Source organism: Mytilus californianus, unplaced genomic scaffold (assembly GCF_021869535.1).
Source record: "Mytilus californianus isolate M0D057914Y unplaced genomic scaffold, xbMytCali1.0.p SCAF_13, whole genome shotgun sequence".
NCBI lineage: Eukaryota > Metazoa > Mollusca > Bivalvia > Mytilida > Mytilidae > Mytilus > Mytilus californianus.
In genome coordinates this window covers 42,036,401-42,063,734 of record NW_026262615.1, presented here as the reverse complement: position 1 = coordinate 42,063,734, position 27,334 = coordinate 42,036,401, and the positions used below count along the sequence as shown (strand labels likewise).

At 32.7% G+C, this 27,334-nt stretch overlaps 1 protein-coding gene and 2 long non-coding RNA genes across 6 annotated transcripts in view; 1 reads left to right on the top strand and 2 right to left on the bottom strand.

Annotated features, from left to right (window-relative positions):
* Nucleotides 1–4,318: 4,318 nt before the first annotated feature.
* Nucleotides 4,319–7,256, bottom strand: LOC127723696 (uncharacterized). Its single transcript, XR_007992213.1, has 3 exons — nucleotides 6,936–7,256; nucleotides 4,960–5,047; nucleotides 4,319–4,376 (listed from the first exon to the last, which is right to left on the bottom strand). It is a non-coding gene; the product is annotated as an uncharacterized LOC127723696 (long non-coding RNA).
* A 5,193-nt stretch (nucleotides 7,257–12,449) lies between these two features.
* On the top strand, nucleotides 12,450–14,590 carry LOC127723818 (uncharacterized). The gene is made up of 3 exons (XR_007992270.1): nucleotides 12,450–12,800; nucleotides 13,511–13,608; nucleotides 14,513–14,590. It is a non-coding gene; the product is annotated as an uncharacterized LOC127723818 (long non-coding RNA).
* Nucleotides 14,591–21,387: 6,797 nt separating this feature from the next.
* LOC127723695 (protein FAM167A-like) overlaps nucleotides 21,388–27,334 on the bottom strand; it is a 29,516-nt gene continuing 23,569 nt past the window's right edge. For all 4 annotated transcript variants that reach the window (XM_052230443.1, XM_052230445.1, XM_052230444.1 and 1 more), the window contains exons 2-3: nucleotides 25,208–25,789; nucleotides 21,388–22,794 (exon numbers count right to left, since the gene is read on the bottom strand). In XM_052230443.1, the coding sequence (XP_052086403.1) occupies nucleotides 22,543–22,794; nucleotides 25,208–25,720 (765 nt within the window). In that variant the 5' untranslated portion in view covers nucleotides 25,721–25,789 and the 3' untranslated portion in view covers nucleotides 21,388–22,542. The remainder of the gene's footprint in view (nucleotides 22,795–25,207; nucleotides 25,790–27,334) is intronic.

The following is a 27,334-nucleotide window of genomic DNA, read 5'->3' as shown; positions in this document are numbered from 1 at the left end:
ACATAAATTGGCATCCTGCCTTTTTTTTTTGCAAAGTTGCTCATCCTGCCTTTTTTTTTACTCAAAACTCCTGTCCTGCATTTTTTTCAAATTTCATCCTAGCCCCCCTATAAAAATCAAATGGTAGCTCCCTTATAAACTCTCGAGAAAAGAACTCTATGATATTGATTTGATAAGCTGTAAAACAAATCGAGATGTTTAAAATACAAGTGCCAATTTCAATTGGCTTTTTATTCAAGGAAACATAGAGGTATTGAAAATTATTAGAATTTATATTAACAATTGTTTTTAACTCAGGAAACTATTAATATAGTGTGGATATGTTTATATGTAACCCATTCGGGATATTTATATAATGTTTGCCTGTTAATATCATATATCATCTGTTTCATTACTGCTTTTTCACACATATGCTTATGACTCTGATCTGGCTGTGGCTTAATACCTTAAGATTTTGTTGATTATATTCATATTTATATATGATTGTCAAAATTATCTGTGTCAATTATAAAAAAATCATTGAATTAAATTACTTTGCTCGTCATGGGGCCTTTTAACATGTTTAATTGGAATAAAAATATCTTATCTTATATTATCTTATCTTATCTATACAGCAAGAAACTGCAGCATGAACAATTAGAATAAACTTTCTTGGCATTCCAATCGCTGACTGAATATATTCGAATTTGAAAAAAAAAAAACATAAAAACAAAAACAAAAAATGAACGTAAGGTTAATAAATTGACGTTGTCTTTATAATGGGTTTTTTGGTCTTTCGTGTTTCGGTAATTTGCTTATCAATGGTTTTTGTTTTAGTTCTTTTTCTCTCAATATTTTGGTCTCGAGTGTTGAAGGCCTCATTGTGATTTTAAGATGAGGATCAACAGTATAAATGCTGTTCCATTTTCTTTGACAATGGGAATGTTGTGTTAAAGTCAGACGCACCATATCCTTGCTTATTTACTTTAGATCATAACACATCTACCAAGTTGTTTTTTTCGGGCTATGAAATTATTCGACATGAGCCATTGTTCATTTCATAATGACGTTTACATAATAAATGAGGGTCCTGTATAAAGAATAATGGGGAAACAGAAAAGGAAACAGGGAATAAAAACGAACTAAAGAATATGAAGAAAAGAGAATAATGGGCTAAGTAATAAATAATGAAACATTTTAAAGGGTTCTATGGAACCCTGTGTCTTTCCTGCTATTGTTAATGTCTAAGTAAAAGAGTAATGTTGACTGCCAAAAACTAAGTCCATTTATCAGTGAAATACGGACAAATTTTAAATGATATTTTTTTTCTTTTTTTCCACTAGATGCTATATCTTAATATTGAAAAATAATCCGTTCAAGTTTCATAAAATTCCATGAACGTTCGAAAAGGTTATTTATGTCTAAAATATTTAATTCCAGACTGTTTCTAAATGTAAAATGCAAAAAAGACAACAGTCCGTTTATAACTAAAATACAGATAAATCAAAGACAAAATCAAAAATTTTGATCAGTTATTGATGTCTTAAATAGCTTTTAACCCATAAAATTGAGAATGGAAATGGGGAATATGTCAAAGAGACAACAACCCGACCAAAGAGCAGACAACAGCCGAAGGCCACCAATGGGTCTTCAATGCAGCGAGAAAATCCCGCACCCGGAGGTGGTCCTCAGCTGGCCCCTAAATAAAATTGTGTGCTAGTTCAGTGAAAATGGACGTCACACTTAACTCCAAAACATATAAATGAACTAAAATGAAAAAACATACAATACTAGCAAAGGCCAGAGGCTCCTGGCTTGGGAGAGGCGCAAAAATGCGGCGGGGTTAAACATGTTTTGTGAGATCCCAACCCTCCCCCTATACCTCTAGTCAATGTAGAAAAAAGAAACACATAGCAATACGCACAATAAAACTTAGTTTAAAAGAAGTCCGAGTCCGATGTCAGAATAGGTAACAAAAGAAACTAAGCAAAATGACAATGATACATAAATGAACAAAGGACTACTAGCAGTTACTGACATGCCAGCTCCAAACCTCAATTAAACTGATTGAAAGATTATGTCTTCATCATATGAAAATCAAGTACAATCCCTCCCGTTAGGGGTTTAGTATCATACCATAATAAAATATATGAGAAGAACATAACCCGTATCATGCCAACAACTATTTTTAGAATAAATGTGTTTATTTCCGATGCAAAGACCCTATGAGTGAATCAATATTAATACCAAAATATGCAATCCTTAATGACTTGACAACAGTATCGTAACTATATCCTTTCTGAATAAGTCTGTTTAAAGGTTTGGTTAGCTTTTGAGGTGAATGCCGACATTTTTGTGCTTTGTAAAGAATATTACCATAAAATATTGGATGTGAAATACCTGAACGTATAAGATGTCTGCATGTTTATTTATATTTACGAATGATGTCCTTGTACCGATGATAAAATTTAGTAAATGTTTTGACTAGTTTGTGATATCGAAAACCCTGGTGTAATCATTTTTCAGTAATACAGAGATTTCTTTCGTTGAAATCAAATACGTTGTTACATACACGAACGATCGAACAAGTTGAGATATATAAACACCATAAGATGGCGACAAGGGAACGTCACCATCTAAAAATGGATAATTAACAATAGGAAATGAAAAATCATCTCTTTTATCATAAATTTTGGTATTAAGTTTCCCGTTAAAGAAAAAGATATCAAGATCCAGGAAAGGGCAGTGTTCATTGTTATAGTATTAGCTTTATTTAAAGTCAGTTCGGCAGGATAAATCTCTTTAGTGTACATACTGAAGTCGTCATTATTGAGAGCCAATAGATCATCTAAATATCTAAAAGTGTTATTAAATTTTTGAATCAGATGTTATTTCGATGGGTCTTTGCTGATTTTAGTCATACATTGTAACTCATAACAATACAGAAACTGGTCCGCAATAAGTGGTGCACAGTTAGTCCCCATGGGAATTCCGATAACCTGACGATATAAGGAATCTCCATAGCAAACAAAAATGTTATATAGTAAAAATTCAAGGACAGTTATAGTATCAAAGCAGGTCTAATTGACATAGTTCTTTTGTTTGTTGTTACTAAAAAATGACCTAAAAGAGTTTGAACATATATATTCGCATTCCGACTTTTTAAATGCCCATTTAATCAGGTGTGCGAATTTTTTCTTAATAAGATTATGAGGCAACGTGGTATATAGGGTAGAAAAATCAAAACTTTGAACAGATTCGAAATCACCAATATAAGCATGTAATTTATCAAGTACTTCCAACGAATTTTTGACAGAATGTTTTACTGCAAAAAAGTAAAGTTCTTTTAATCAGAAAAGAACGGGAAAATAAAAAAAAATCTTATTAAACTTTTAATCGAAAAACTTTTTGATCATAAAAAGCTTATGTCCAAGTTTCATGCAAATTTACGAAGAAGGATCACAAAGCTATTGATGTTTAAAAAGAATGAACTTAATTCCACAGTCGTAATGTAGGATCGCCATGCCTCATAATAGGTTCGACTAACAAAAATGGCATGAAAATAAAGAATACAGAGATGAAGTCCCAATCCAGACACTCCTCTCCTTCTTGTGGCAGAGAAAACATTCGTTAAATTCGATCAATGTTTATATTAAGTTTAGTAAGAAGCCATGTTGAGATATGTAGAAAAAAAATATTGTGCCTACGATATTATAAATATTATCATTATCGATCAAATTTTACGAATGTTTTCTTCGACGCAAGAACTTTGATTGGCAAAAAAATAAGATAGCTTTATAATGGTGTAAGTAAACAATGACCTCTGTATGATAAATGTGTAGTGTATGTTCACTTGTGTTAATATGTCTTTTGATTGAGTTAAGCCATTTCAATTGATATTTTATAGTGTGTCTTTCTATGTTGTGATGTTACACTATTGTTTCGGATAAGGGTGAAGGTTTGATTCCATTAAAACGTTTAAACCCGCTGCAATTGTTTGCACCTGTCCTAAGTTAGGAATCTGAGATTAGTTAAGATTGTCGTTTGTTGATGTGGTTCATAAGTGTTTCTCGTTTCTCGTTTTTTATATAGATTAGACCGTTGGTTTTCCCGTTTGAATGGTTTTACACTAGTTATTTTAGGGGGCCCTTTATAGCTTGCTGTTCTGTGTGAGCCAAGGCTCCGTGTTGAAGACCGTACTTTGACCTATAATGGTTTACTTTTATAAATTGTGACCTGGATGGAGAGTTGTCTCATTGGCACTCATACTACATCTTCTTATATCTATAGATTAAAGTGTTCAACGGTAATAACTAACAAGAGAAATCAAAAGCCAAAATAAATTAACTAATTTATTATAAATTGTCAACACCTGATGTCTGGTCGCCAAATACCCCCTGAAAGTAAACAAAAAAAAAAGCCATTTGAATTGTGTAATAACATTTACAAATATATGAAGTCTTAAACATTATTTTTTGAGTTTAGAGTTACTTTTATTATAAATAGAAAATAATAATTAAAACAGAAAATAATTTGTACGTACTACACTTATTTTACAGCTTATTAGGTCTATAGAATAGAGATATTACATAACTGTCCTGTTAAAGAGATAACTATGCAATGGATTGTATAACAAGACAGTTTTGGCGTTCCATATATTGTGTATGAATGTAACATTCTGCTTGTTCGTTACTCTGGTATCTTTATTTTATAAATGTAATCACAGCAATGCTAGATTTTCAATAGTTCTTCCATATAAGATTTTAAGATTTTGAGACTTTTGTGAAACGTCTTCCATCGTAACTTCGTTAATATCAGATTCGCCTTTCAACGGAAAAATATCAATCTAGATATATATATGTTTTGTGTTTCTCTCGCAGTTTCCTATATATGATACATTATTTGAAAAGAAATCTCAAATATTCGACATATTTATGGCCTAGTGCACATATAATATTCTGGAAAAATAATTGATCTTACCTTTAAACACATTAGTTTTCATCAAATTTTCCTTAACTGATAATTCCTGTTAAGTTATTCATTACTGCTAAGAGCAAGCCCCAAGCAACTGAAATATAATATGATATTGATTGATATACGATTGCTTGATTGAGTGATTGAGTGATTGATTGATAGAATGAAGACAGCCAACACCTATAGTCGAAAGGTAATTAAAATTGAGAGAATGAAATAGTGAATCCGTGAGTGAGCGCAAATACTCTTGTAAGATAAGCTGTTTCTTCTCCGCTGGAGACACCCGTCGTGTTCCCAATGACAAGTAAAAATCAGGTGATAACTCGCAAATAATGGGCAAAATGTGCAGAATAAAGTTAAAAAAAAATAAAGAATAGAGAAAAATAGGCAAAAAAAAAAAATAAAGAATAGAAAATTATGGGATGCTAAAATATAAAAAAAAAGATAAAGAAGAATGGGGTGATAAAATATAGAAAATAGAGAATAACAGGCAAAATTTATAAAGAAAAGAGAAAATAGCCTAAGAAATTGAAATCTACAAAAATGAAGGACCCCCTCCTCATCCAGACCCTCTGGTATAGGTGTCAAACGAGAGAACATACAAACTATACTCCAGTAAACATTACACAGTAATGAAATAAAGATTGAACAATCCAACAAAAACCGGGGGATAAACTCAGGTTCTCAAAATGTTATATTAAATGATAATAATGTTAGTTGGAGGGAAATTATATCGATATGCATCCAAAATGAATTCTCAAGTCCAGAAGCTGGTCATGCAGCCAGTAGTTGCCGTATGTCACATCGTAATGTTCTTCGTTGTTTGGAGAATTCAGTTTTTGTGACAGTTTTGTGATTGTTTCTGTAAGATTTATTCACAAATTTTATAATAATCTTTACTGCAAAAAGTAAAATCCTGACGTGTTAAAATGCAAACATTGCATTAACATTAGAAACATACAACACATGAACAATGTATAGATTCTGGACGAATTAGAGTTTGATAATATTGTACAGACATCTGTGCATTGTTGAAGACCGTATGCTGACCTCTATGAGTCCTTTGATTATTTTTGTTACTGAGGTGCAGTTTTATTGCCGTATAACCCAAAGCCTCTTTTACTCACTGGTGTAAATATATCTAGATTACCTAACAAGAGGGTCATGATGTTGTTTACAGACTAAAAAAAAATTGCTAAAAAAGAGAAAAATGGGCAAAAACAAAAGAAAAATAGGCAAAAAATAGACAAAAGTAGAGAAGATAAAGGGGTCCTAAAATATAAAGAATAAATGATAAAGAGCAAAACATAACAAACACATATAGAGACAATAGCCTAATGAATTAAATACTGGTATTACAGAAATGAAGACCCTCTTACATCAATACAGTAGTTCCAAGCCTTCTAGCGGCAATACCGTAGTTGCAGAATTTTCTTATTTGTCTTTATTTAAGAATTCAGCGCTTCTTTTTGTAATTTTATTGTGGTGTAAATGCGTTGACCGAGCCACATTTTCTTTAAAGCACTGAAGCTCTTCATTCTAAAATTCTGCTCACAATCAACGCCTTAACAACCCTATAAAATTACAAAAAATCAGCATACACGAATGTAATTACATATTGCTAGTATTTTTAACATTGAAAGATTTAAAACAAACATGAGGGTGTGGATGATGTTTTACAGAATAAAGGACAAAAACTATGAAGAATAAAGAAAAATGGACCAAACAAATAGAGAATAGATAATAATGAGGTGCCAAAATATAAAGAATAAAGTAAAATGGCTTAAAAAATTAAAGAATACAAAAATGAAGGACCCCCCCCCCCCCCCCAACCAGACCCTCAAACATATTTAAAATTGTCACATAAATAAAGGATTAGGGTCCTACTCATTCAGTACTAATATTTTGTTTCATATGTTAATAATTTACATTATTTCACAGAACTAATATGATCTTAAAAAAGATAAATAAAAGTAACTTACAAAGATTTGCAATCATTGCTCTGTTGTTTTCTGCCTGGATTTCTTGCAGTAGTGGTCCGATAACGCTTGGTCTTGATCTGCTCTGGACGGGGTACGGATAGTAAACAGAATTCATTGAATAGCCACCCATGCCACCATAACCGCCGGCACCACCGACACTTTTACCACCGCCACCGAAACCTGCTTGTGCATTTACATTCACCAAAACTATTGCAACAATACACGGGAGAACTAGGAGCAGCAGTTGTTTCATGTTGGTAATGAATGTGAATCCCCTATTTACAAAGACCTTTCTGACTGGGAGATTGTCGGAATTAAACCCGTATTCGGTTTTTATACTGCAATCAGTCGTTACGCCACTCGTTAAACGTCAATGCTTTAGAATAAGGCAAACAGTTTTTACCTTCGGGTACTTCATGACAACTAGGTTCTCGTGTTGTGTAACCGACTTGGATATCATGTAGGTGAAAAGTTGACTAAGGAACATTGTCATAATGATGATGAATTATAAGAATATTTTCGTGTTTAAAGTTACACCTTCAAATATTAGTAACATTTATTTCACTGAACTAAAAACATAAGATTTATTGGTTTATTCACGGGCTTCTTAACAGTTATGGATCTAAAATTCTAAAATTACAGAATTATAACAGTCTAGATCAAATAAAAAGCTTGTATATATATCATTTAATTGTACTTATTACCGTAATTAAAAGTGAAATGTCAATACAAAAAACTATTTTTTATTGGAGCGTATATATGAAAGACAGATCTTATTTCGGTAGTAGCCGTAACTTATTTTTGTAGTCGAAATTTCCACATTGCAAATCTGAAAATTGTTACTTTAATTTGCAGTTTTAAACCTTGAAATCTTAACTTTTATCCGAAATTCTATATTTTTTAAATCTTGAAATGTCGACTCAAAAAACTCAATTATTTAAATAATAAAAAAAATAAATGAAGAATGTGTCCATGATGATGCCCCCACTTGCGTATAACGTTATAAAGGGACATAACTAGAGAGCTGTAAAAGTGACGCCACCCAAATTCGAACTCGATCTGTGTTTTATGATATAAAACATTGTGTACAAATGCCATAACATGAGATTGGTGTACTATGGGGGCCTCGGTTGGTCAAAGTTGATCCCGACTTTGACCTGGAGATCAATCTACTGATATATCTTCGGTTTGTCTGTTTCCGCCGAGCAGCCCGGTGGTTCTCTCCACCATAATAACAGATTCTGCCCGGTGTCCTAACACTCCCTGGTGTTGGGGTGGGGATTGTCCTTGTAAATATTGAACATTGTAAATACGTTAGTGACACGTCTCCATTAATCCCGATAGGGAGTGTACACGGACTCCACTGTACCCTCGCAGCTCTCAAGGGGTGCTCCGTAAACGGAAGGATCTACGTACATACATACATACATACATGAGGCGAACTAAAGTTAGAGAACGGAAACAAAAAATTCAGCTTTTTTTTTCATTTATATACGGGCATAACTCTAGAACGATGAAAGTGACGCCGCCCAAATTCGAACTTGATCTGTGTTTTGTGGTAATAAGCCTTGTGTATATGTGTCATAAAATTCGGGTGAGGCAAACTAAAGTTAGAGAATGGAAACCGATTTTTGGACCTATTACGTACGGACGTACGGACGGACCTACATATAGACAAGGGTAGCACTTAATGCCCCCTCCAACGCGGCGGGGGCATAAAACTAGGAACTGCCGACTTAATTGCTGTTTTTCGTGCCAAGTATTTGATTTTTCAATACAACACTACTGAGTGTCTGGTGACTCTTTTCTCTATTCTTAAATTTTTTGGCATATATTTCTCTCTTCTTTTTTTGTTTGTTCATTTTTCTGTATTCCTGGTCCATTATTCTTTATTCTATAAAACCCCATCCAGTCCCTCACTACTGGTCTCAAGCCACATTTAAAGTCTGGAAAGATATAGGATATAGGGTGGTATTTATGAAATAATATGGGAAATGCCCATAATTATGGAAAAAAATAATGCTGATCTTCGTCTTGAAGATAGTTGACATGCAAGTCTTAAAAAACTGACTTATTCGTAAAGATCCACTTAAATCCCATTTAATTCATAAATTTAAAAACACTTACCGTTACCTTGATGATATTTTTTCCTTACATAATCAAGAATTCTCTAATTAAACTGCGGAATTTTACCCATGGAAACTGACTTTTGATAAATCTAATATAATCTGCAATAGTTGACCATTTCTTGATTTTGATATTTCAGTCTCATACGAGAAACTCTATACAAATGTTTATGACAAAGAAGACGTCCCCCTTTTTTGACGGTGATGTAACTTCGGCCCCGTCTTACGGGATGCAAGTCTGAATGGAAATTACTTCCAAACTAGTTCGCTATGTCAGCCTATACCCGTGTTTGTAGTGACTTCTTAGATTTTAATGACCGTACACATTTGTAATATAAGAATAGCTGGTAAATTATGAAGTCAGTGATTTTATTATCACAAATTTCTGTAAATCTTTACTTAATTCTTTCATAGATACACATACATGCTTCTAAAATGTAAGCTGTAAACAAAAATATTCGGACTTCATCATCTTCACCAAGGAAAACAAATTTCTTTCTCCCCCGAAAATCAAATAGTCCGTGCCTAAAGGTAATCAATTCAACACTTTAGTAAGAAACCACATCAATAGTTCAATGAAGGTTAAAAAACATTTATTCTCATAGTTTTTTCCTTTTAATTTTTATTTGGAAAATATTGATTGACCGGTACATGCATATGCATTCAGAGAATGTTTTTAATGCATTCTAGTACGCAGTACTGTTTTATGTTGTTTTCCTCAACAATGAATGGTGTCTGTGTGTGTATTGACTTTTGGCCTACCTGGTTTGAAATATAGGTGTGCAGATGCTATTGCATCAAAAATAATTACTAAAGCTGTGAAATATTGTTTTACATACACTATAGTCAGTGGGGAATATGCATTTTTCTAAATGCCCACGAATGGCATGTGCATATAGTTTGAAAGTTGTTTTTGTTATATTAGATTTTTAGACTTTAATAACATATTAACAATCCCGATTTTACTGCCCCAGATGCGTATTTCGACAATAATGTCTCTTTAGTCATGCTTGATGCCAAAACGTTAGAAAGTCCTAAACCTAATACAAATTTTGAAGAATTGATACAACCAAAGGGACCAAAAGTAAACCAAAAACCCGGACAATGAATCAGAGATATGCATTAAACGCTTTTTTTTAATAAATTCTTTGTTTAATAGATATGTAGCTTAAAACTTAAGTAGTGACCCATTATTATTGCAAAATGGTAATATAAGTGGGCTCTGCAATTGAACCACTACAGAGAGTGGCCATAGCAAAATCCATAATGACTGTAGTGCAAAGTCTTACAATACCGCACTTTTGAGAGTGGCCGGGTACAGTGGCATGGTTCCTCGTGCGGTGGTGAGGTAAAAGTCTTTCACAGCACCACACCTTTGAGACTGGATCACAGAGTTCTTCAAAAGTGGTGGTCCGAAAGTTCTGGCCACCAAAATTTTGCAAAGGACCAACACAATTTTGGTGTTTTACAAAAGAAATAAAAGTTAGTACCAGCAGATTTTCTTCAAGGACCACAAGGGAAAAAGATTTCGAGAACGGTCAGGGATCATTGGAATACTTTGTTACTGCCCTTTGTCCCTGTCCTGCTTTTGTAGAAGAAAATAAAATATGATGTGGAATCATTTGTTAATTGCAGTATTAATTTTTATGACTTTTTCTAGGTTAATCCTCATCTGAAAGGCTCAGCAACCATTTACAGAAGCTTCGAAAAACCTTAATGTTGATAATAATACTTTCATTCAAAAGCAATCCAGCTTAAAGAATACACATTTTTACAATGTATATTCAATGCATCAGTTTCATATCAATAAAAAATCATTAAACAATATATATACATGACAATAATCATATGATAAATAAAATTACATTTTACGTATTTTTTCATTATTTGACAAAATTTAACTAATATTCATTCCTTTCACATTGTGAACTGATAACAACAGTATATAGAAGTTTAAAGATGCTGGTTTGACAAGTAGTGTTCATCTTCAACAACATAGATATTGCACATAGTACATAACCCCTATTCACTCTATCTACATTGTAATATCTGTCTGACTCTATATTTAGACTATGGGCAGAAATACGATATTCACACATATATATATATATATATAAGATTTATAAATTGCAATATACGGAAAGTATTTGCTTTAAGCACAAAAAGACCTTTTAATAATAAAAAAACAACAACAAAAACAACATACACCTCTTGTTTTTAACGTGGACCCATGCATGATAGATCTGTAAAATTAACATCTAAGAATGATTTCAAACATATGTAAAGTAACACTTTCAATTTTCATCTTTGTCTGCAAGTATTTTCAATATAACATCAACTACTATCAGAATTCAATATAAAGTATACGAGTTATTTTCACCATCAGAATCTAATGCATTCTGTGTTATATTTTTCAAAAGCGTAGACAACAAAGTTGTGATTGGTTAAAAACGTCCGAAACAATGGAAATTCAAGCAATGATGTGACGTTATTTACATTTTGTGGGACGAACAATGCAATTACCGAATTACATAATAGATGGTCTGGATGCGGGGGTCCTTCATTTCTGTATTCTTTGATTTTTTTCTCTATTCTAATCTTTATAATTTTGGTCCATTTTTCTCTATTCTTTATATTTTAGCCCCCTTTATTCTCTAATCTTTATTTTGTTGGTCCATTTTTCTTATTTTTTTGGTCCATTTTTCTCTATTCTTTGTATTTTTTACCCATTATTCTCTATTCTGGTAACCCCCATCCAGACCATTATAATATAGATAATATGTAAATGATTATAAAAAGTTACGTGTATTTCATGCATTTTCTCTGTATCACTCTATTTGTACGTTTTTTCTATAATTTTATGTCTAACTTATTAGTATTGATTTATATATGATAGTTTTCGTTCTTTTTTTTTTGATAATCTAATTTAAAAGAAATTCGCACTGATTTTTTTATAAATATAGCTAACAGTTTATATCGGTTTGTCAAGATTAATATCTGTTTATATTAAATATGTATTGCAATATTTGTAGAATTAGTCTTTTTTTTATAATAATTATCAACTTTTGTGAATTTAAAATTCGAATGTTCCTCTACTGCTATAACTGTTAGTGTATTGAATTGCATGAAATGAAAGATTTCCCTCTGGATATTTTACGTATATTAAGGACTACATAAAAATAAGAATTAACCTCAGTTTTACCCGGAATATAATGAATGACAGCTAATTTGTCAATCGTATTTCGGCCAGTGTATCAATCATCAAGTTATAGAATATCCCCACAGTTTCCGTGACCAGTGGTGCGTCAATCCTAGATACTGGGCGATTGGATAACAATTTCATGACAACCGGTGTATAAAAACCTCGGTCAGTACCAAAACGCGCAATCTCCTGAAGTGTCTTCTGCTCAGTAATAGGGGGTTCATTCTAACATCATGCAGAAATTACTGTTTTTACTGGTTCCCTGTGTACTAGCAGTAGTACTCGTCAATGGTTATACAGGATTCGGTGGTGCAGCTGGAGTCGGTGGTGGTGCAGCTGGGGTCGGTGGCGGTGCAGCTGGATTCGGTGGCGGTCACGCTGGAGGCTATTACGGCGGTGGAGGACAAACTGTTAGTCAAGGTTACCCATTGAAGACATATCAGAACGTCGTTCATACTTTAAATGAAAGAAATCGTTTAGCCTACGACCAATATCTTATTGGAAGTTACAGAAACCCTAACAAATGGTCATTCATTGGTAAATATACTTAATAATTATGTACAATTCGTCTGCATAAATTTCGTAAAAATCAGAGTAATATTATAAAAACGAGTAATTAATGACTCTTTCATTATTGTTTTTTTCTGATATTGCTTGATTTTCATTATACTTTTCAAAAGATGCAAACTAGAACATCAATTTTTTGTTCCTCTTTATTTTGACAATTGATGTCACCTCCCATGATGCAACATTTGTTCCTCTTTATTTTTATACTAAGTCTTGCTGTCACATTACATGAAGCAACATATTTTTCCTTTTTATTTTGACACTTGTCATCTTCCATAATGCAACACTTATTCCTCTTTATTTTAACACTTGCTGTCATCTCCCATAATGCAACATTTATTCCTCTCTATTTTAACAATTGCTGTCATCTCATAATGCACTATTATTTTTAGAGCTCAAATCTTACGCGAAAAGATCTATGCCGACTTAATTGAAAATAACACTTTTCTAAAACGCTTTTCTGGACTGACCTCATATATTTGGATTAGATTTTTTTTTTAGTTTTAAAATACAAGAAACCTTTAATTATTTTCAGGAATTTAAGAAATCAGAAATTATTTTATTATTTTTAAAAAACAAGGGACCATTAACCTCTAAACACAGCTCGTCTTGCATACGAATGAAATATTTGCCACTGGATACTTCTGAACATGACTAACTAATTATGTTTTATTCTATAGCTCCTCTTCTCCTGCTGGGACTTCTTCTTGCAAACAGAACTTCTATCGCAACAACTGGTTAAAGAGTTGAATAGACTTTGTATATATACTGCTTATTGGTAAGACCAACGTTAATTATATTTTTGTCTCAGAACTTTCAAAATAACAACTTACTTTGTAGAAAAGGGTTAATTATATTTTTTAATGTCTTTTCTACAAAAACAAAATTATGTGGTTTGATTTCCAATGAGACAACTCTCCATCAGAGACTAAATAATATAGAAATTAGCAACTAACCATTGCCTTGTATGGTTTATCAAAATGCAAATTGTACCGATTTTTTCATGATCACACAAGCGGCGATTTTTTTTCACATAAAAACGTGGTAATATATTGTCAATTTTAAGCATATATACGTGTGTTTTACGTCTGACAAGTATAATTATATATTTGTTTCCTGCCTCCTTGTAGATTTTTTTAGTTTAGGTAGGTAGATAAAATGAATTTTAATTTTTTTCTAATATTTTACATACTATGAACTTTAACGGTGCATCACCATGCATAAATGTACGGAATTTAACGGTGCTTACTCAAAAATGTCAGTAAAATGTAAAATGTGTTATAGTCGACAGGAAAAAAGTAAACACAACTATATTGTTTGTTGCCTCATTTCTAGGAATTATAAATCATGTTACACTTGATTTTACTCAAAACTTTACCTTTTTTTTATATCTACATTTTGGACATCATTCCTTACTTAAGATATACTTTAATGTAATAAGAGATTGCTGATGGATATCCCAATATGCATTAAGAGTTTCGTTAAGGAATCAACGTTTCATAAAGGATCAGTATAACTCTTTCATCATTTTTTTTCTTGAGAAGCGGGACAATTTCCAATGTCACAAATATATTTTTGTCCGTACTATTAACTCATGTATGGATATATTTCTCATATTGTCATTTATTTCTTGCAATGCAAAGAGTTTTAATAATTGATATTTATTTATTTTTTTATTGTAGGGGATTGACGGCCAGACCACACAGCACTGACATGCAAAAAAAGTGTTACAAATAAAATAAAAATACTTATTTATCTTATATATTTCGTACTATTATGGGATATCATGATCAGTTACTTGCTCAAGGTTTTTATCTAAGCCGGGCATTCAAATTTCGTTCAGAACTTTGTACAAATAACGGAAGAGATACTGCATGGCATTTAATTACACACAATCTTCTATAAAAAAAACTTCGCATCTCATGAACGCAAACAAAAATATATCTAGGTAATCATATAGAATAAAACCAAAGATAAGGTATCATGGTTGCCAATAAGACAACTATCCACCAGAGACCAACTGACGTAGAAGTTTACAACTATAGGTCACCGTACGACCTTCAACAATGAGCAAAACCCACACCTCACAGCAAACTATAAAAGTCCCCGTCATGACAAAATGAAAAACAATTCATACAAAAAAAAAAACGAGATTTGTGTAAAAAAACAAAACCCGAAAAACATATGATATACAGCAACAAACGACAGCTATTTGATTATCAGCTCCTGACTAAAGGACACACAAAATGTGGCGGGGTTAAACTTGTTTGCAGGCTCCCAACACTCCCCCCAAATCTGGGACAATGGTGTAAAGTCACAACAACATAAGAATAAACTAAAAATCAGTTGAAAAATGCTTGACTCATCAGATCGATACAAAACACTAGAACACAAAGTACCGATCTGAGAGTACTCGCAGTTACTGAAAGTTAGTTCAAAGTCAATATACATGTAACAACTAACAAAAAATCATGTATCCTAGACAAAAAACACATTGATTGTTGTCGATATCAGGTAGAAAACGATTGCCCATATTATAAAAAAAAAGGTTATTGCTTTATTAGGTTGCCTGGAGATAGGTGTTGATAAAGTTTGAATACCCTTCCTGAGCGCCTGAGGTCACACGTGATGTCCGATGATTTTGCTTGGTCAGGGTGTTATCTATGTTTCATAGACTTATGGTTTGAGATTGTACCCTTGCAATCTTCTTACTTTTCTGAGCCAAGATAAAGATAACCAGTTTGTTCGAAGTACAATGATTTAATGAAATCACAAAGGTACTTTAGAACGCAGTTACAAAATTTTATCTATATAAAGAAGAATATTCATTTTTAAAATAAGGGATCTCAGTGTGACATTCACATAAATATACACAAAAATTACACTATCTGATTTCTTAACTCATTTTCACATTGACATGAAATGTTTTAAAACTGTTTACACAATTTACATATAGATGTATAATTATGTGCATGTGTGTGTTTTGCGGAAATGTCGGAATCATCTGTTCACTCTTTCGACCAATCTGTCAGTAATCTTTGTTTATAAGAAAAACTGATCCAATACATCGCTTAGCATATTTTAGTGAAACTTCAACGTGAATTTCAAATAGTTAGGGGACAAGTATTAAATATTGAAGGGGCAGGAGTTTTTTTTTTTCTTTTTTTTTACGGTATAATTATTTTCGCCTTTTTCATCCTGTTTTGGGAAAAAATATTTGTTCAGTTCTAACAAAGCCAGAATTTTCATTTAAAAATTCCTCAATGGGATATCAATTTGCTTGGATTTGGTGGGTAAAGTTGAACCACGAATTTAAATGTTTAACGAAGTAAATATTTTATGAAGACTATGATAAAACCACGAAATTAAATATTCACGAGAAAACAATTAACATCTATGAACAAAAATTGTTACCCACGAAAATAAGAATCCACCCTACTTTTCGATTGAAAAGTTTGATGAAATAGAAAAACAAATAAAATTCTCGATAGGATTATCCAATGTGGGATAAATAAAACATGAAGAGGTATTTGAGAAATCTTTCAAACAAGAAACTAAACACCGAGAGTAAAACGTAGACAATCATATCTGTTCAACATCTCAGCTGACGTAGAATTTTGTTATGCTTCTTTTTATAATTTTGTTGGGTTGTAAAAGCGTTGACCGAAGCGCAATTTGTAAGAAGCGCGAAAACACTTCATATCAAAAATGTGGGCACGATAAACGCTTCAACAACCCTATAAATTTATAAAATGAATCAATTATGTTGGAGTGCCCGCGATTGTTGTCACCTATCTAAAGTTACAGATTCTAATGAAACATACATGTAATGTATTTATAAAGGAATAAATAATTGTTTACCATCCACGTGAAACTATATTTCATTTTTTTTCTCAAAAAAAAATCAAGGAAAATAAAGTTTATGTTATTCTTAAATGTTCGACTTACCGCAACTGTCTGTTGATAGACTGCATCTTATACTTGTTTATTGTGCATGAATTCCAAATCTAACATGAATTCCCAAATTTTCTGGTAAAGAATTAATCAAAAATAAAACTAAATCCGATCATAGATACACTGATTGCATGTACCAGTCCATCTGGCTAGAAACACAACTTTTTTTTTATCGAAAAGGAAATGACTATTTTCAAATGACCAGGTCATTTCGTAAAATTACAGAAAGTTATTTATCGCTGTAAAGTTACATGTACTTTTTGCCCAAAAACATAAAATCATACTTTTATGTTATTACAAAGTGTGTTTGTATATACCTGCTTTCAATATAGTATATCTCTCAAAGGAAAACACGGATGAGCAATTATAAAAATGACCAAAATAATAATGAAAATTATATGACATACTTTGTAGGAGCATGTGGTTTTTTTTTCTTCTGAAAAACTATTTTTTCCGACTTTAATAAAAAAAAAAAAAAAAATCTTTTCTTTTTCCAATAACATACAGGAACAAAAATATTTGTTTTAAGGTTTCCTCTTAATATGATACAGAAATTTATATGCAATGGGAGGTAACTAAGATCCGAGCTTTAATTTGAAATTTGATATATAAAGGGAGGTAACTCATATGATTTAAAGTTTTGATGATTGATAGATTTGTCCAGTGGATTTTGTATTGGGGTCTACTCATAGAGAAAACGAGAAAGAAGAACCCAATTTGTGATATATATTTTTTTTAGAAACGTCTCAGAAATTTAACTCTTGCGTATTTACCCTTTTTTTAAGGCACCGACATTCATTCTTTGTGGAGAGGAGAGTGGCATGAATACATGTTTTTTTTTAACTTTTATAATGAATAGACGACAATTGTCGTTACACACAAACTATTGCTTTCGCTTCCTTTCGGAAACAATTTTTTTTATTTTCAAGAATTTAAGAAACAACCAATTAATTATTAAAACAAAAAATCTTAACATATGTCGATCCCCTTTTTGGACGGCCTTAGAACAACGGTAGCGGTTATTTATAGGATAACACCAAAGGACGTTTGAGACAAAATCTTATTCCCCAGTTTGTTGTGTTATAAATGGCCATACCATTATATCTTTCATAGGTAGAGATATCAAAGCTACTATTTCAAGTTGAATACAATAGAAAGCCCTGACGATAAAACACGAAAAAAAAACAATACGCGATTCCGTCCATTCATTGTCTAAAAAAATGTGTCTAACACATTTAATATCATGTATTATGATGACCTAGCTATTTGAATGAAATATTTTGCTACAATATTTCTATATAGTAAAATTAGTTGATTTTATCATATTACAGACCGTGTGGTTTAAATTTTATCAGATGGCCTCATTTCAACACCTGTTATAATTAACACGCACATTTTATTGAATACAAACTAATTGAAATAATTATGTTCGTAATTAAAATTTTAACTGTTGATCCGGCGTTTGTTTTGTCAAGCATAGAAACATAAATTTGCTCTTATTATTGCTAAAACCTTCCTATAACACGTCTTTTTTTAAAATAAGGAATGTTATAATGCATTTGAACTGGGGTCTTCGCCAAATTTTATTAAATGTTGGCTAGATTAAGATGAACGCACTAAATAAACATGTGTTAACTGATACTCAATTTCTTCTAAAATGTTATCCAAGTAGAGAAATGCCAGCTTTAACACCTACTACATAAATAAATAAAAAAGAATAAACAAACAAACAAACACAAATGAAACAACCCATGCCAATTAATTTGCACACTCAAACAAAGCTGTCACGCTGTCTGGAACCTCAAGAACCCTTACAACAAAATCTATTGTACTGCTTATTGGTAATTTGTTCTCATCCTGAACATGTATGAAATATTAGCCACTAGACGTTAAGCAAACAACAATCAATCATTCAACTGTTTTTCCCTGGGGATGTTGTCACCACTAAAAATAGCATTCGAAAATGACTTCAAGTAGTGTCTTGAACCTAATTATTTCTTGAATTAAGGAATGTGCTATACAGTGGTGGATTAAGTGAGAGGCGTAAAGGGCGTTCCCTCAACCTTTAGGTCGGAAAAATATCTTTTTTTGGCATAAAACTTCAAAAGATATTTTGCCTCGCTACGTACGGCATTTTTGTTACTATTACGTTACAATTGGCTGTTTCAGAATCTAAAGGATTGTGGGTAATTTCATTGTTCGTACCCCAAAATGAAAACAACGTCACATTATTGGTTGAATTTCCATTGTTTGGGACGTTATGAGCCAATCGCAGGGTTTTGGTGTACACTTTTGAAAATATTACCCAGAATGCATTAGATTCTGAAACGCCGTTTCAGAATCAAAAGGATTGTGGGTAATTTCATTGTTCGTACACTAAAATGAAAATTACGTCATATCATTGTATTTGACGTTTTAAGCAAATTTTTTTAAGATAAGGAATTATTATGTTATAATGCATTTGAACTGGGGTTTTCGCCAAAAAATTTAGATGTTAGGCTTGATTAAGATGAACGAACTAAATAAACATGTGTTGATACTCAATTTCATCGGCTTCTAAAATGTTATACAAGTAGAGAAAATTAATACCAGCTTTAACACCACCTACATAAATGAATAAAAAAGAATAAACAAACAAACACAAATGAAACAATACCATGCCAATTAATTTGCACACTCAAACAAAGCTGCCACGCTCTCTAGACGTTAAGAACCCTTACAACAAAATATTTAAGGGGGTCCGCAGGTGGTCTGTTGTAGAGCTAAATGTATGTCCCTATCCAGTCTACAATCATTTTCCAGTGGCATTTCAAATTCCGCACTTAATCCCGGTCGACCCCTATTACAGGACCTACCTATTGTACTGATTATTGTTAATTTGTTCTCATCCTGATAATGCGTGAAATACTTGCCACTGGATGTTAAGCAAACAATAATCAATCATTACTATCATGGACAATTATGCCTCCTACCGGTTCATCGAAACATGGACCGGTCCTGCTATGAACAACATGATATGCCCGTAATATATCGACATGACGATCTCTAAAAAAGTTATTATTGGTAAATATTGTCTATGAATACAGATTGTGCGTGACACTGTAAAGCGTCTGGCAGTGATTTGTTTTCATGTACCATATAAAAGTACAAATTTGACCCTCTAACTCCCTTATAGCAAGAAAACCTTAAAACATGGCATTATGCATACAAGAAATCCTTTTGCATCCATCGTCTGTCAGCCAAATTGATTGAAAATAGAAAATCCATGTTTCCTATACGTGTTATTCAGACCTTACCTCAAGAAAACTTAAATCTATACATACTCTTACAAGTAACCAACATAACAAATAGCGTTGGTTTAAACCGCTGCAATTGTTTGCACCTATCCTAAGTCAGGAATCTGATGTTCAGTAGTTGTCGTTTGTTGATGTGGATCATAAGTGTTTCTCGTTTCTCGATTTTTATATAGATTAGACCGTTGGTTTTCCCGTTTGAATGGTTTTACACTAGTAATTTTTGGGGCCCTTTATAGCTTGCTGTTCGGTGTGAGCCAAGGCTTCGTGTTGAAGGCCGTACTTTGACCTATAATGGTTTACTTTTATAAATTTTGACTTGGATGGAGAGTTGTCTCATTGGCACTTATACCACATCTTCTTATATCTATTGGCGTATCATGTACATTTATCGAGACCAGTGGCTATTTGTTGAGGTCAAGGCCAAATGGCAAGTAAAACAGACATATATATAGTTATTAGGAAATATGCCCAATCTTTGCTGATCATATTTGCCATTTACGGTTTCTCTTTATCTAAGTAATTTGCACAAAAATATATAAACTGGTAGACCTCATCATTCAAGAGCAAACTAACTCCAAAAAGGAGTCAACTGATGATTTCGACCGTGTAGACTAACTTCTAAATCGACTAATTTGCAGATCTTGTTCTGTTTAAGCTTTTTACAGTTTCTCTCTATCTACTATAAATAGTTTCCGCAAAATATCACAAACATAGGTAAAATCGTCATACACGGGCAATCACTCCTTTAAAAAGGAGTCGACTGACGATTTCGCCCATGATGACTCTTTGAAGACCTCGTTCGAATGATCATTTTTTGCAATTTACAGTTTCCTTATCTTTAATAGTTTTCGAGATAATATATATAGCCGAAATTGCGAAAGTGGTTCGAATCGTCATTTATGGGCAACAATTCTTCAAAAGAGTAGTCAGTGACAGTTTTGGTAAAAGTGGACAGTAGGTAGATCTTGACATTCTGAACATTATTTCCCCATTAGATATAACGGTTTACAAGATAATGCACAATACCAACCATTTACCCCCCATGTCCCATTTTAGGGTTGGCAGGCAGAATCATCGGACACATGTTTTAGATAGTCCAAAGATGATTGTGGTCCAATTTGGTTTCAATTGGCCATATAGTTTCAGATGAGAAGATTTTGTAAAAGTTAACGGACGACGGATGACGGACGACAGGCGCCAAGTAAAGGTAAAGTGAAAAGCTCCCAGAGCCCTGTGGACCGAGTGAGCTAAAAGTGGTTATCGTTCTATATTCTCAGTCGAGTTTCAGTGAAATAACAGATCGTAAATCTAGAATAAATGCTTTATTTAGTATAACATGTGTATCATATGGAGTCAAGAAGTTTATTCATAACATTAAATCACTTCGATATTTCACTTTTAAGAAAAAAATCCATGGGCACTTATGAATTGACTTAACAATCGCATGTTTCTTGACATGAAGCCAAACAATGACAGTCATAACTTCGTTCTTATGTACGTCTCAAACATATAGCTTAACTGGCTTAACATACACATCTTATAAACGGACTGGAAAAGCTCGAATAATTTTATATTCACATTCTCAAGTTAGCCCTGTGTAACTGTGAAAGCTTAGATTTTTATGCATCAGCTAGGCTTTATACAGTATAAAACCCAAGCCAGGTCAAGTCAGAACAGGGACATATATTCCGATTGACACTTCCAAGTTTAGAAATTTAAAAAAACGTCTTCTCGTGGGAGATGCTTGAGATGCATGCTGCAAAGCATAATTTCTTACCTCAACCAACATGCCTTCTTTTTGTTCCAGTAACAATCAAACAATTAATCTATCTGATACACTGAAATCCAATTTATTTTCGTATAAAGTTTGCTTTTCGTCTAGAATATGCATGAAATATATGTATGCCCCTGGCTAATTAGTCCGTGAGGCGTCCAGAAAATGTGAAAAGAAGTGAAACTACCCTTTTAATACATATTCCTAAAGGTCGATGTACACGCCTTACATCTTATATATCTTCTTGAAAGCGTTAAGGCGATATTAAATTGTACATACTAAGTTCTACAAGAAGGTCGGAGTATATGTTTTTACTAATAATCGCCGACCAAGAGATTTGAAACATCTGATTACTTTGTCTGATCTCAATTCAAAGTTATATAAATAAGTTATAAGAATAAAACATCAATACCAATTGCCATCGACATCGTAAAATCGAGCCCCGCGGAAGGACTGTGATAAACTTTACACCGGTCGGGAATAATTATGGTTTTGTTTTAATGAATAACTGCTAGTCGCATAATTTGAAGATCTTTTCACTAACATTTTAAGATGTTTTTTTTTCTACAGCTGCGATAACAATCTTTCGGGTATAATTATTAACTATCTACATATATCACATTGGACGAGGCCTGCAGACGGTGGTTCACCAACCTACGGCTGTAAATAACAATAGGTTTAAGTTTGACTAAAATATGGAAAATCGTCTTGATGATATATTCATGGGCGTGACCCCAAGTCTTTTGAGTGGATTTTCCGGTGTATCGATTGGTAGATCGCAAATGTCTTTCATCTCCTGGACATCCTCCATATCACATTTCACGCCCTCTAACATGTCCTTGTGTTCTTCATAACTTCTTTTTAATTTTAACTGATTAATATCCTGTCGCAATGTTAATAATGTTCGTGCTAATTCTTGGTCTTGTGATCTCATTTCATGCTAAAAAATAAAATAACTGGTTTTACTAATAAATTTATAAAGCATATTGTATTAATAAATTACATAACATATAAATGCATAGTTTGTATCTTGGGTTATGTATATCATTTACAATATAGTGGTGAAGATGGGGTTGATTGAAAAGTGGGGGGGGGGGGGGGGGCAAAATACTGAAAGTAACAAGAAAAAAACCCATTTTATGGTATGATAGTCTAGAAGTTAGCCAGTGTTCTCATTAATTTTCATTTCTTTTATCTTCATATTTGGTTTGCCAAAAACGTGTATGTGTGTGTAATTGGTGGGGTGGGGGTTAACAACACACTCCTATTGTTATACAACTGAAATTCATTTCATTTCAGACAAATGCAAAGGTTTTAATGTAAAGCTTCGATTTCTAAGTAGTTTCCCATTATACCAGATAGTGGATTTTTCCTTTTGTTCCTGTCTTTTTAGATGACAAATTTTATTCGATATGGACTTCGGCACTGACAAATTAAAACAGTGGCTATTTAATACTAATAAACATTCAAATTACTAGTATTTTGTACGTTTTTCCTATTGTTTACTTTCCAAAATTCAAACATTCAATCAGCATCTGCATTTTGGGTATCATCCCTATATACATTTTCTCAAAAAGTGTGCTTCTTAACCGGCAAGTGGTTGTTGCTTACTAGGAAGCTACTTAGGGAAAAATTCCTTATGGTAAAGTGCACTAGGACTACAGTAACAAATGACATGCACCTACGTTAAGCTCATTTTTTAGAATGGGGTTTGTATTTAATGGTTTCTTTTTTCTCTTTAATCTTGAATTATAGGATTTTAGCAAGGTAGATTCAAATTAAGTGTTCATAATATATCCGTGTACATTTTTGTCAACGTTTCATCTCTAATGACTTTATGATACAATGTTTTAGTGATCTAACAAAACAAGACCAAAATACCTAATTTAATTATTGACTGTGTATGAAATAAACGCTAAAATACGACACAGTTGAGGATTACATAAAGAGAGTTGTGTGACATTAGGAAAATAAACGTCTGAATATTTATGAATTCCAGTCGTTTAAATGATTTGTAATTATCATGTATAAAAGCTATCAATTTTATGTTTGAACTTGCACTTTTGACTGAGTAATTATGAAGCATTGTTTTACATATGACGAAAATGCGTGGTTAAGGCAGTACACAATTTGTCATTTTGTTTACGTTTATAATGCATGTAATGGTGTGGAATGCTTCTTTTTATACACATGTATGATACATGGAAATGAATCTTCATCTATCTGTTAAAAGTACACGTAGTTTTTTTTATTATAGCTGTATTTTATATTCCTGCATATTTGCAAATAAAAACATGTACTCAAGTTTTTGATATCCCTTTCCAAACTAAAGAGTCATTTTATTTCATATTCTTTACTCTTATTCCATTTTTTCTCTATATATTTATTGTGTATGCCTTTTGACTTTTTTCTCTATTCTGTAAACCACACCCAGACCTTTGTCGTTTTCTGGTACACCATTTATACATATAAATGCAAAAGAAAAGGCAGATTTGATGTTTTCTTTCAAAAAACATGTAGTGGAGTTTGAATTTGACACAAAGATTGTATATTCATGAGGGTCTGGATAGTTGAGGTCCTTCATTTTCGTATTATTTATTTTTAGACCCTTTTTCTTTATTCTTTATAAATGTTGTCCATTAATCTCCATTCTTTATATTTTATCCCTCCATTATTCTCTACTCTTTATTTTCTTTTGCCCATTTTTCTCTTTTCTTTCTTTTCTTTTTTTTGCCTATTGTTCTGCACGTTTTGCTCATTATTCTCTATTCTGTAAACCCCATCCATACCCTCCATCATGGCGTTAAAGAGCTTGACATGTTGTATAGTTATGTTTCTATCTTTGTTGAAGACCGAATGTTGACTTGTAGTTGTATTGTTTGTTTCCTACATTATGTTCTTTAATCAGTTATACAACACAGACTATGAGGAGTAAGCTAAGATATGATTTAACAAAATCAACATAAATTTAAACAAACGGTTACAAAACACTTAATTTGTAGTTCGAATCAGTTATAGCTCTGGATGCTGAACAAAGTAATCTGATTGAAACGGGTGGTCACTAGAACCCTGTTTTATTATTTCAATAAGTTAATTTTTCATTTAAACTGTGAATGTGGACAACTTGTTTAAATGTTATAATTGTCTATTGAAATATCTTAAAAAATAAAAGACAGTTCTGATAATCAACAGTGACAAGAACAAAATTAATGACATCGCAAGCCTTCACTGGTCAAGACACATATTCCTTAATGGTTGAAACATGTTCGTTACACCTTCCCATGACCACCTTTTTTGAAATAATGGCAAAATTTGATTGTATACAGTTGAATAAAAACATAAAAGAAACTTACAAGTTCCTCCCGTAGCCAGTCCAAAGCTTGATTAATTTTTTCTTTACGTTCTACAGTTAAAGTATCCGTTCCACTTAAATCGGGGTCTGTCACCAGTTCTGGTTTCGACCGACGTCTTGATCGGTTCATATATTTTTCCTGCCACTCAATGAAACTAGGTCTTCTAGTTCCCAAGTTTAGTCGGTGTGCGGTATTTTTTAATCGGGACAAATCGGACTCACTTCCGGATTTTCCCGAATCACAACCGAACTGAAACGAGTCACTGTGTTTCTTTATCAGATCACTACCTGGTTTTAATGTATCTCCTTCTGAGTGAAAAGTAGATAAAAGTCCATTTAATGAACTAAATCGTTCGTTTCTGTTCTGATCTAGATCGTCACAACTTGAAACTTTAATGGCTGGTATAACGAAATCATCGTCACTTCCCTTTTCATCGATAACAGACAATGAAGGTCGACGATATTCTTTCATGTTTGAAGATTCCTTTCTGTTCGATGACTGTGCATGTAACATCGAAAATGATCATCTTTTAACAACAGCAAACGGCTTCATTGCTTAGAGATTAGATAACAATCAATAAGTCTGCAAGAGAAACAATAAACAGAAATGAAAATAGAAGTTAGGGGAGTGGATCAATTATCTTATAGACAAAAATAAAAATTGTAGCAAATTATACAACCAGTAATGTGTGACTACTAGTATTTACTTTCCATTGCACGATTAATCCAAGAATTATCACAGTTGTCTGAAATAAAAGACAAACGAAAACGGAATGACATTGCATTCCGTCCTCTTTTCCCGAATGTGACCTCCCGAATTAGACTTATTACCGGGTTTTTTATATGAGCAATACGACAGGTGAAACATGTGGAGCAGAATTTGTTTACCCTTCCTGGGATTACCCCAGTTTTTAGTGGGTTTCGTGATGCTCAGTCTTTAGTTTTCTATGTCGTATTTTGTGTACTTTTGTTGGTCTTTTTCTTTTTTAGTCATGACGTTGTCAGTTTACTTTCAACTTATGAGTTTGAATGTCCCTCTGGTACTTTTGCCTCTCTTGTACAATAAGTGAAATTCATTATTTAAAAGATTTTGACATTAATTAGAAAAAGTAAAAAGAGGAGTTGTTTCTAGCCTGCTGAACAATAACAATATACTGGCAAACCGTCTTGGTCATTTAGTATTTTCGATATTTGCTCTTTACAATATATACAGATAGTAAAAGAGAGGCGAAATATACCAAAGGGACATTCAAACGCATAAGTTGAAAATAAACTGGCAACGTCATGGCTAAAAAAAGGAAAAGATTAACAAACTAACTAAATGTACACAAAACACAACATAGAAAACTAAAGACTCATACGTGAGTAAGACGGTGATGTTTAAAACTCGTGAAATATTTGAACGATATGCATTTATTTGAAGTTCGGAATATTTGAAACTGTGAATACACCAAAACATTGACAAGTTTGAATGATTCGCGAAGCATGATCTAAAATAGAAAGTATTACAAAAAGGCGAAAAGACATGCAGTGCAATTCATTATCATGCAGTTATATTTACATTTTGTGCATTTCAAATTACATAATCAGGTGTGAAATGAGAAATCTTTAACATAGATGATCTGATTTTGTTAAGTCAGGGGATATCTTTAAAGTATCAATGATAACAAAGATAACATTTAACTCCACCCTTTATATATATTCTATGTTTTCTTGCATGTTCCCTATCACCACGTTAGAATACCTCTGGAAGTTTATTATCGAATTAAAAAGAAGTAGAAGCAGATTATGTATCTTTAAATTACGTCTGAGAGAGAGAGAGAGAGATGGCGAGTTTGTGATTTAAAAAGAGGCCTGTGGAGGGCCCACAAAAACAGTCAGTAAAAAATCAGAAAAATACATCAAACAATTTAGGCTATCAAGTAGACACTCAGGACCCCTTCTCGGTTCTACCTTTTGGAAGACTGTCCAAAATATTCAAAACGCAGAACAGACGAACGAACTTCTTTTTAAAAACGACTGGTCCTTTTGTTGTGATGCCATTTATCAATGATCAACTAAGTTATTACATTGCAAGACCTGTGGTCTATTTTATTTTGAAAAGGCTTCCATTGTAGGTCTTATAAGT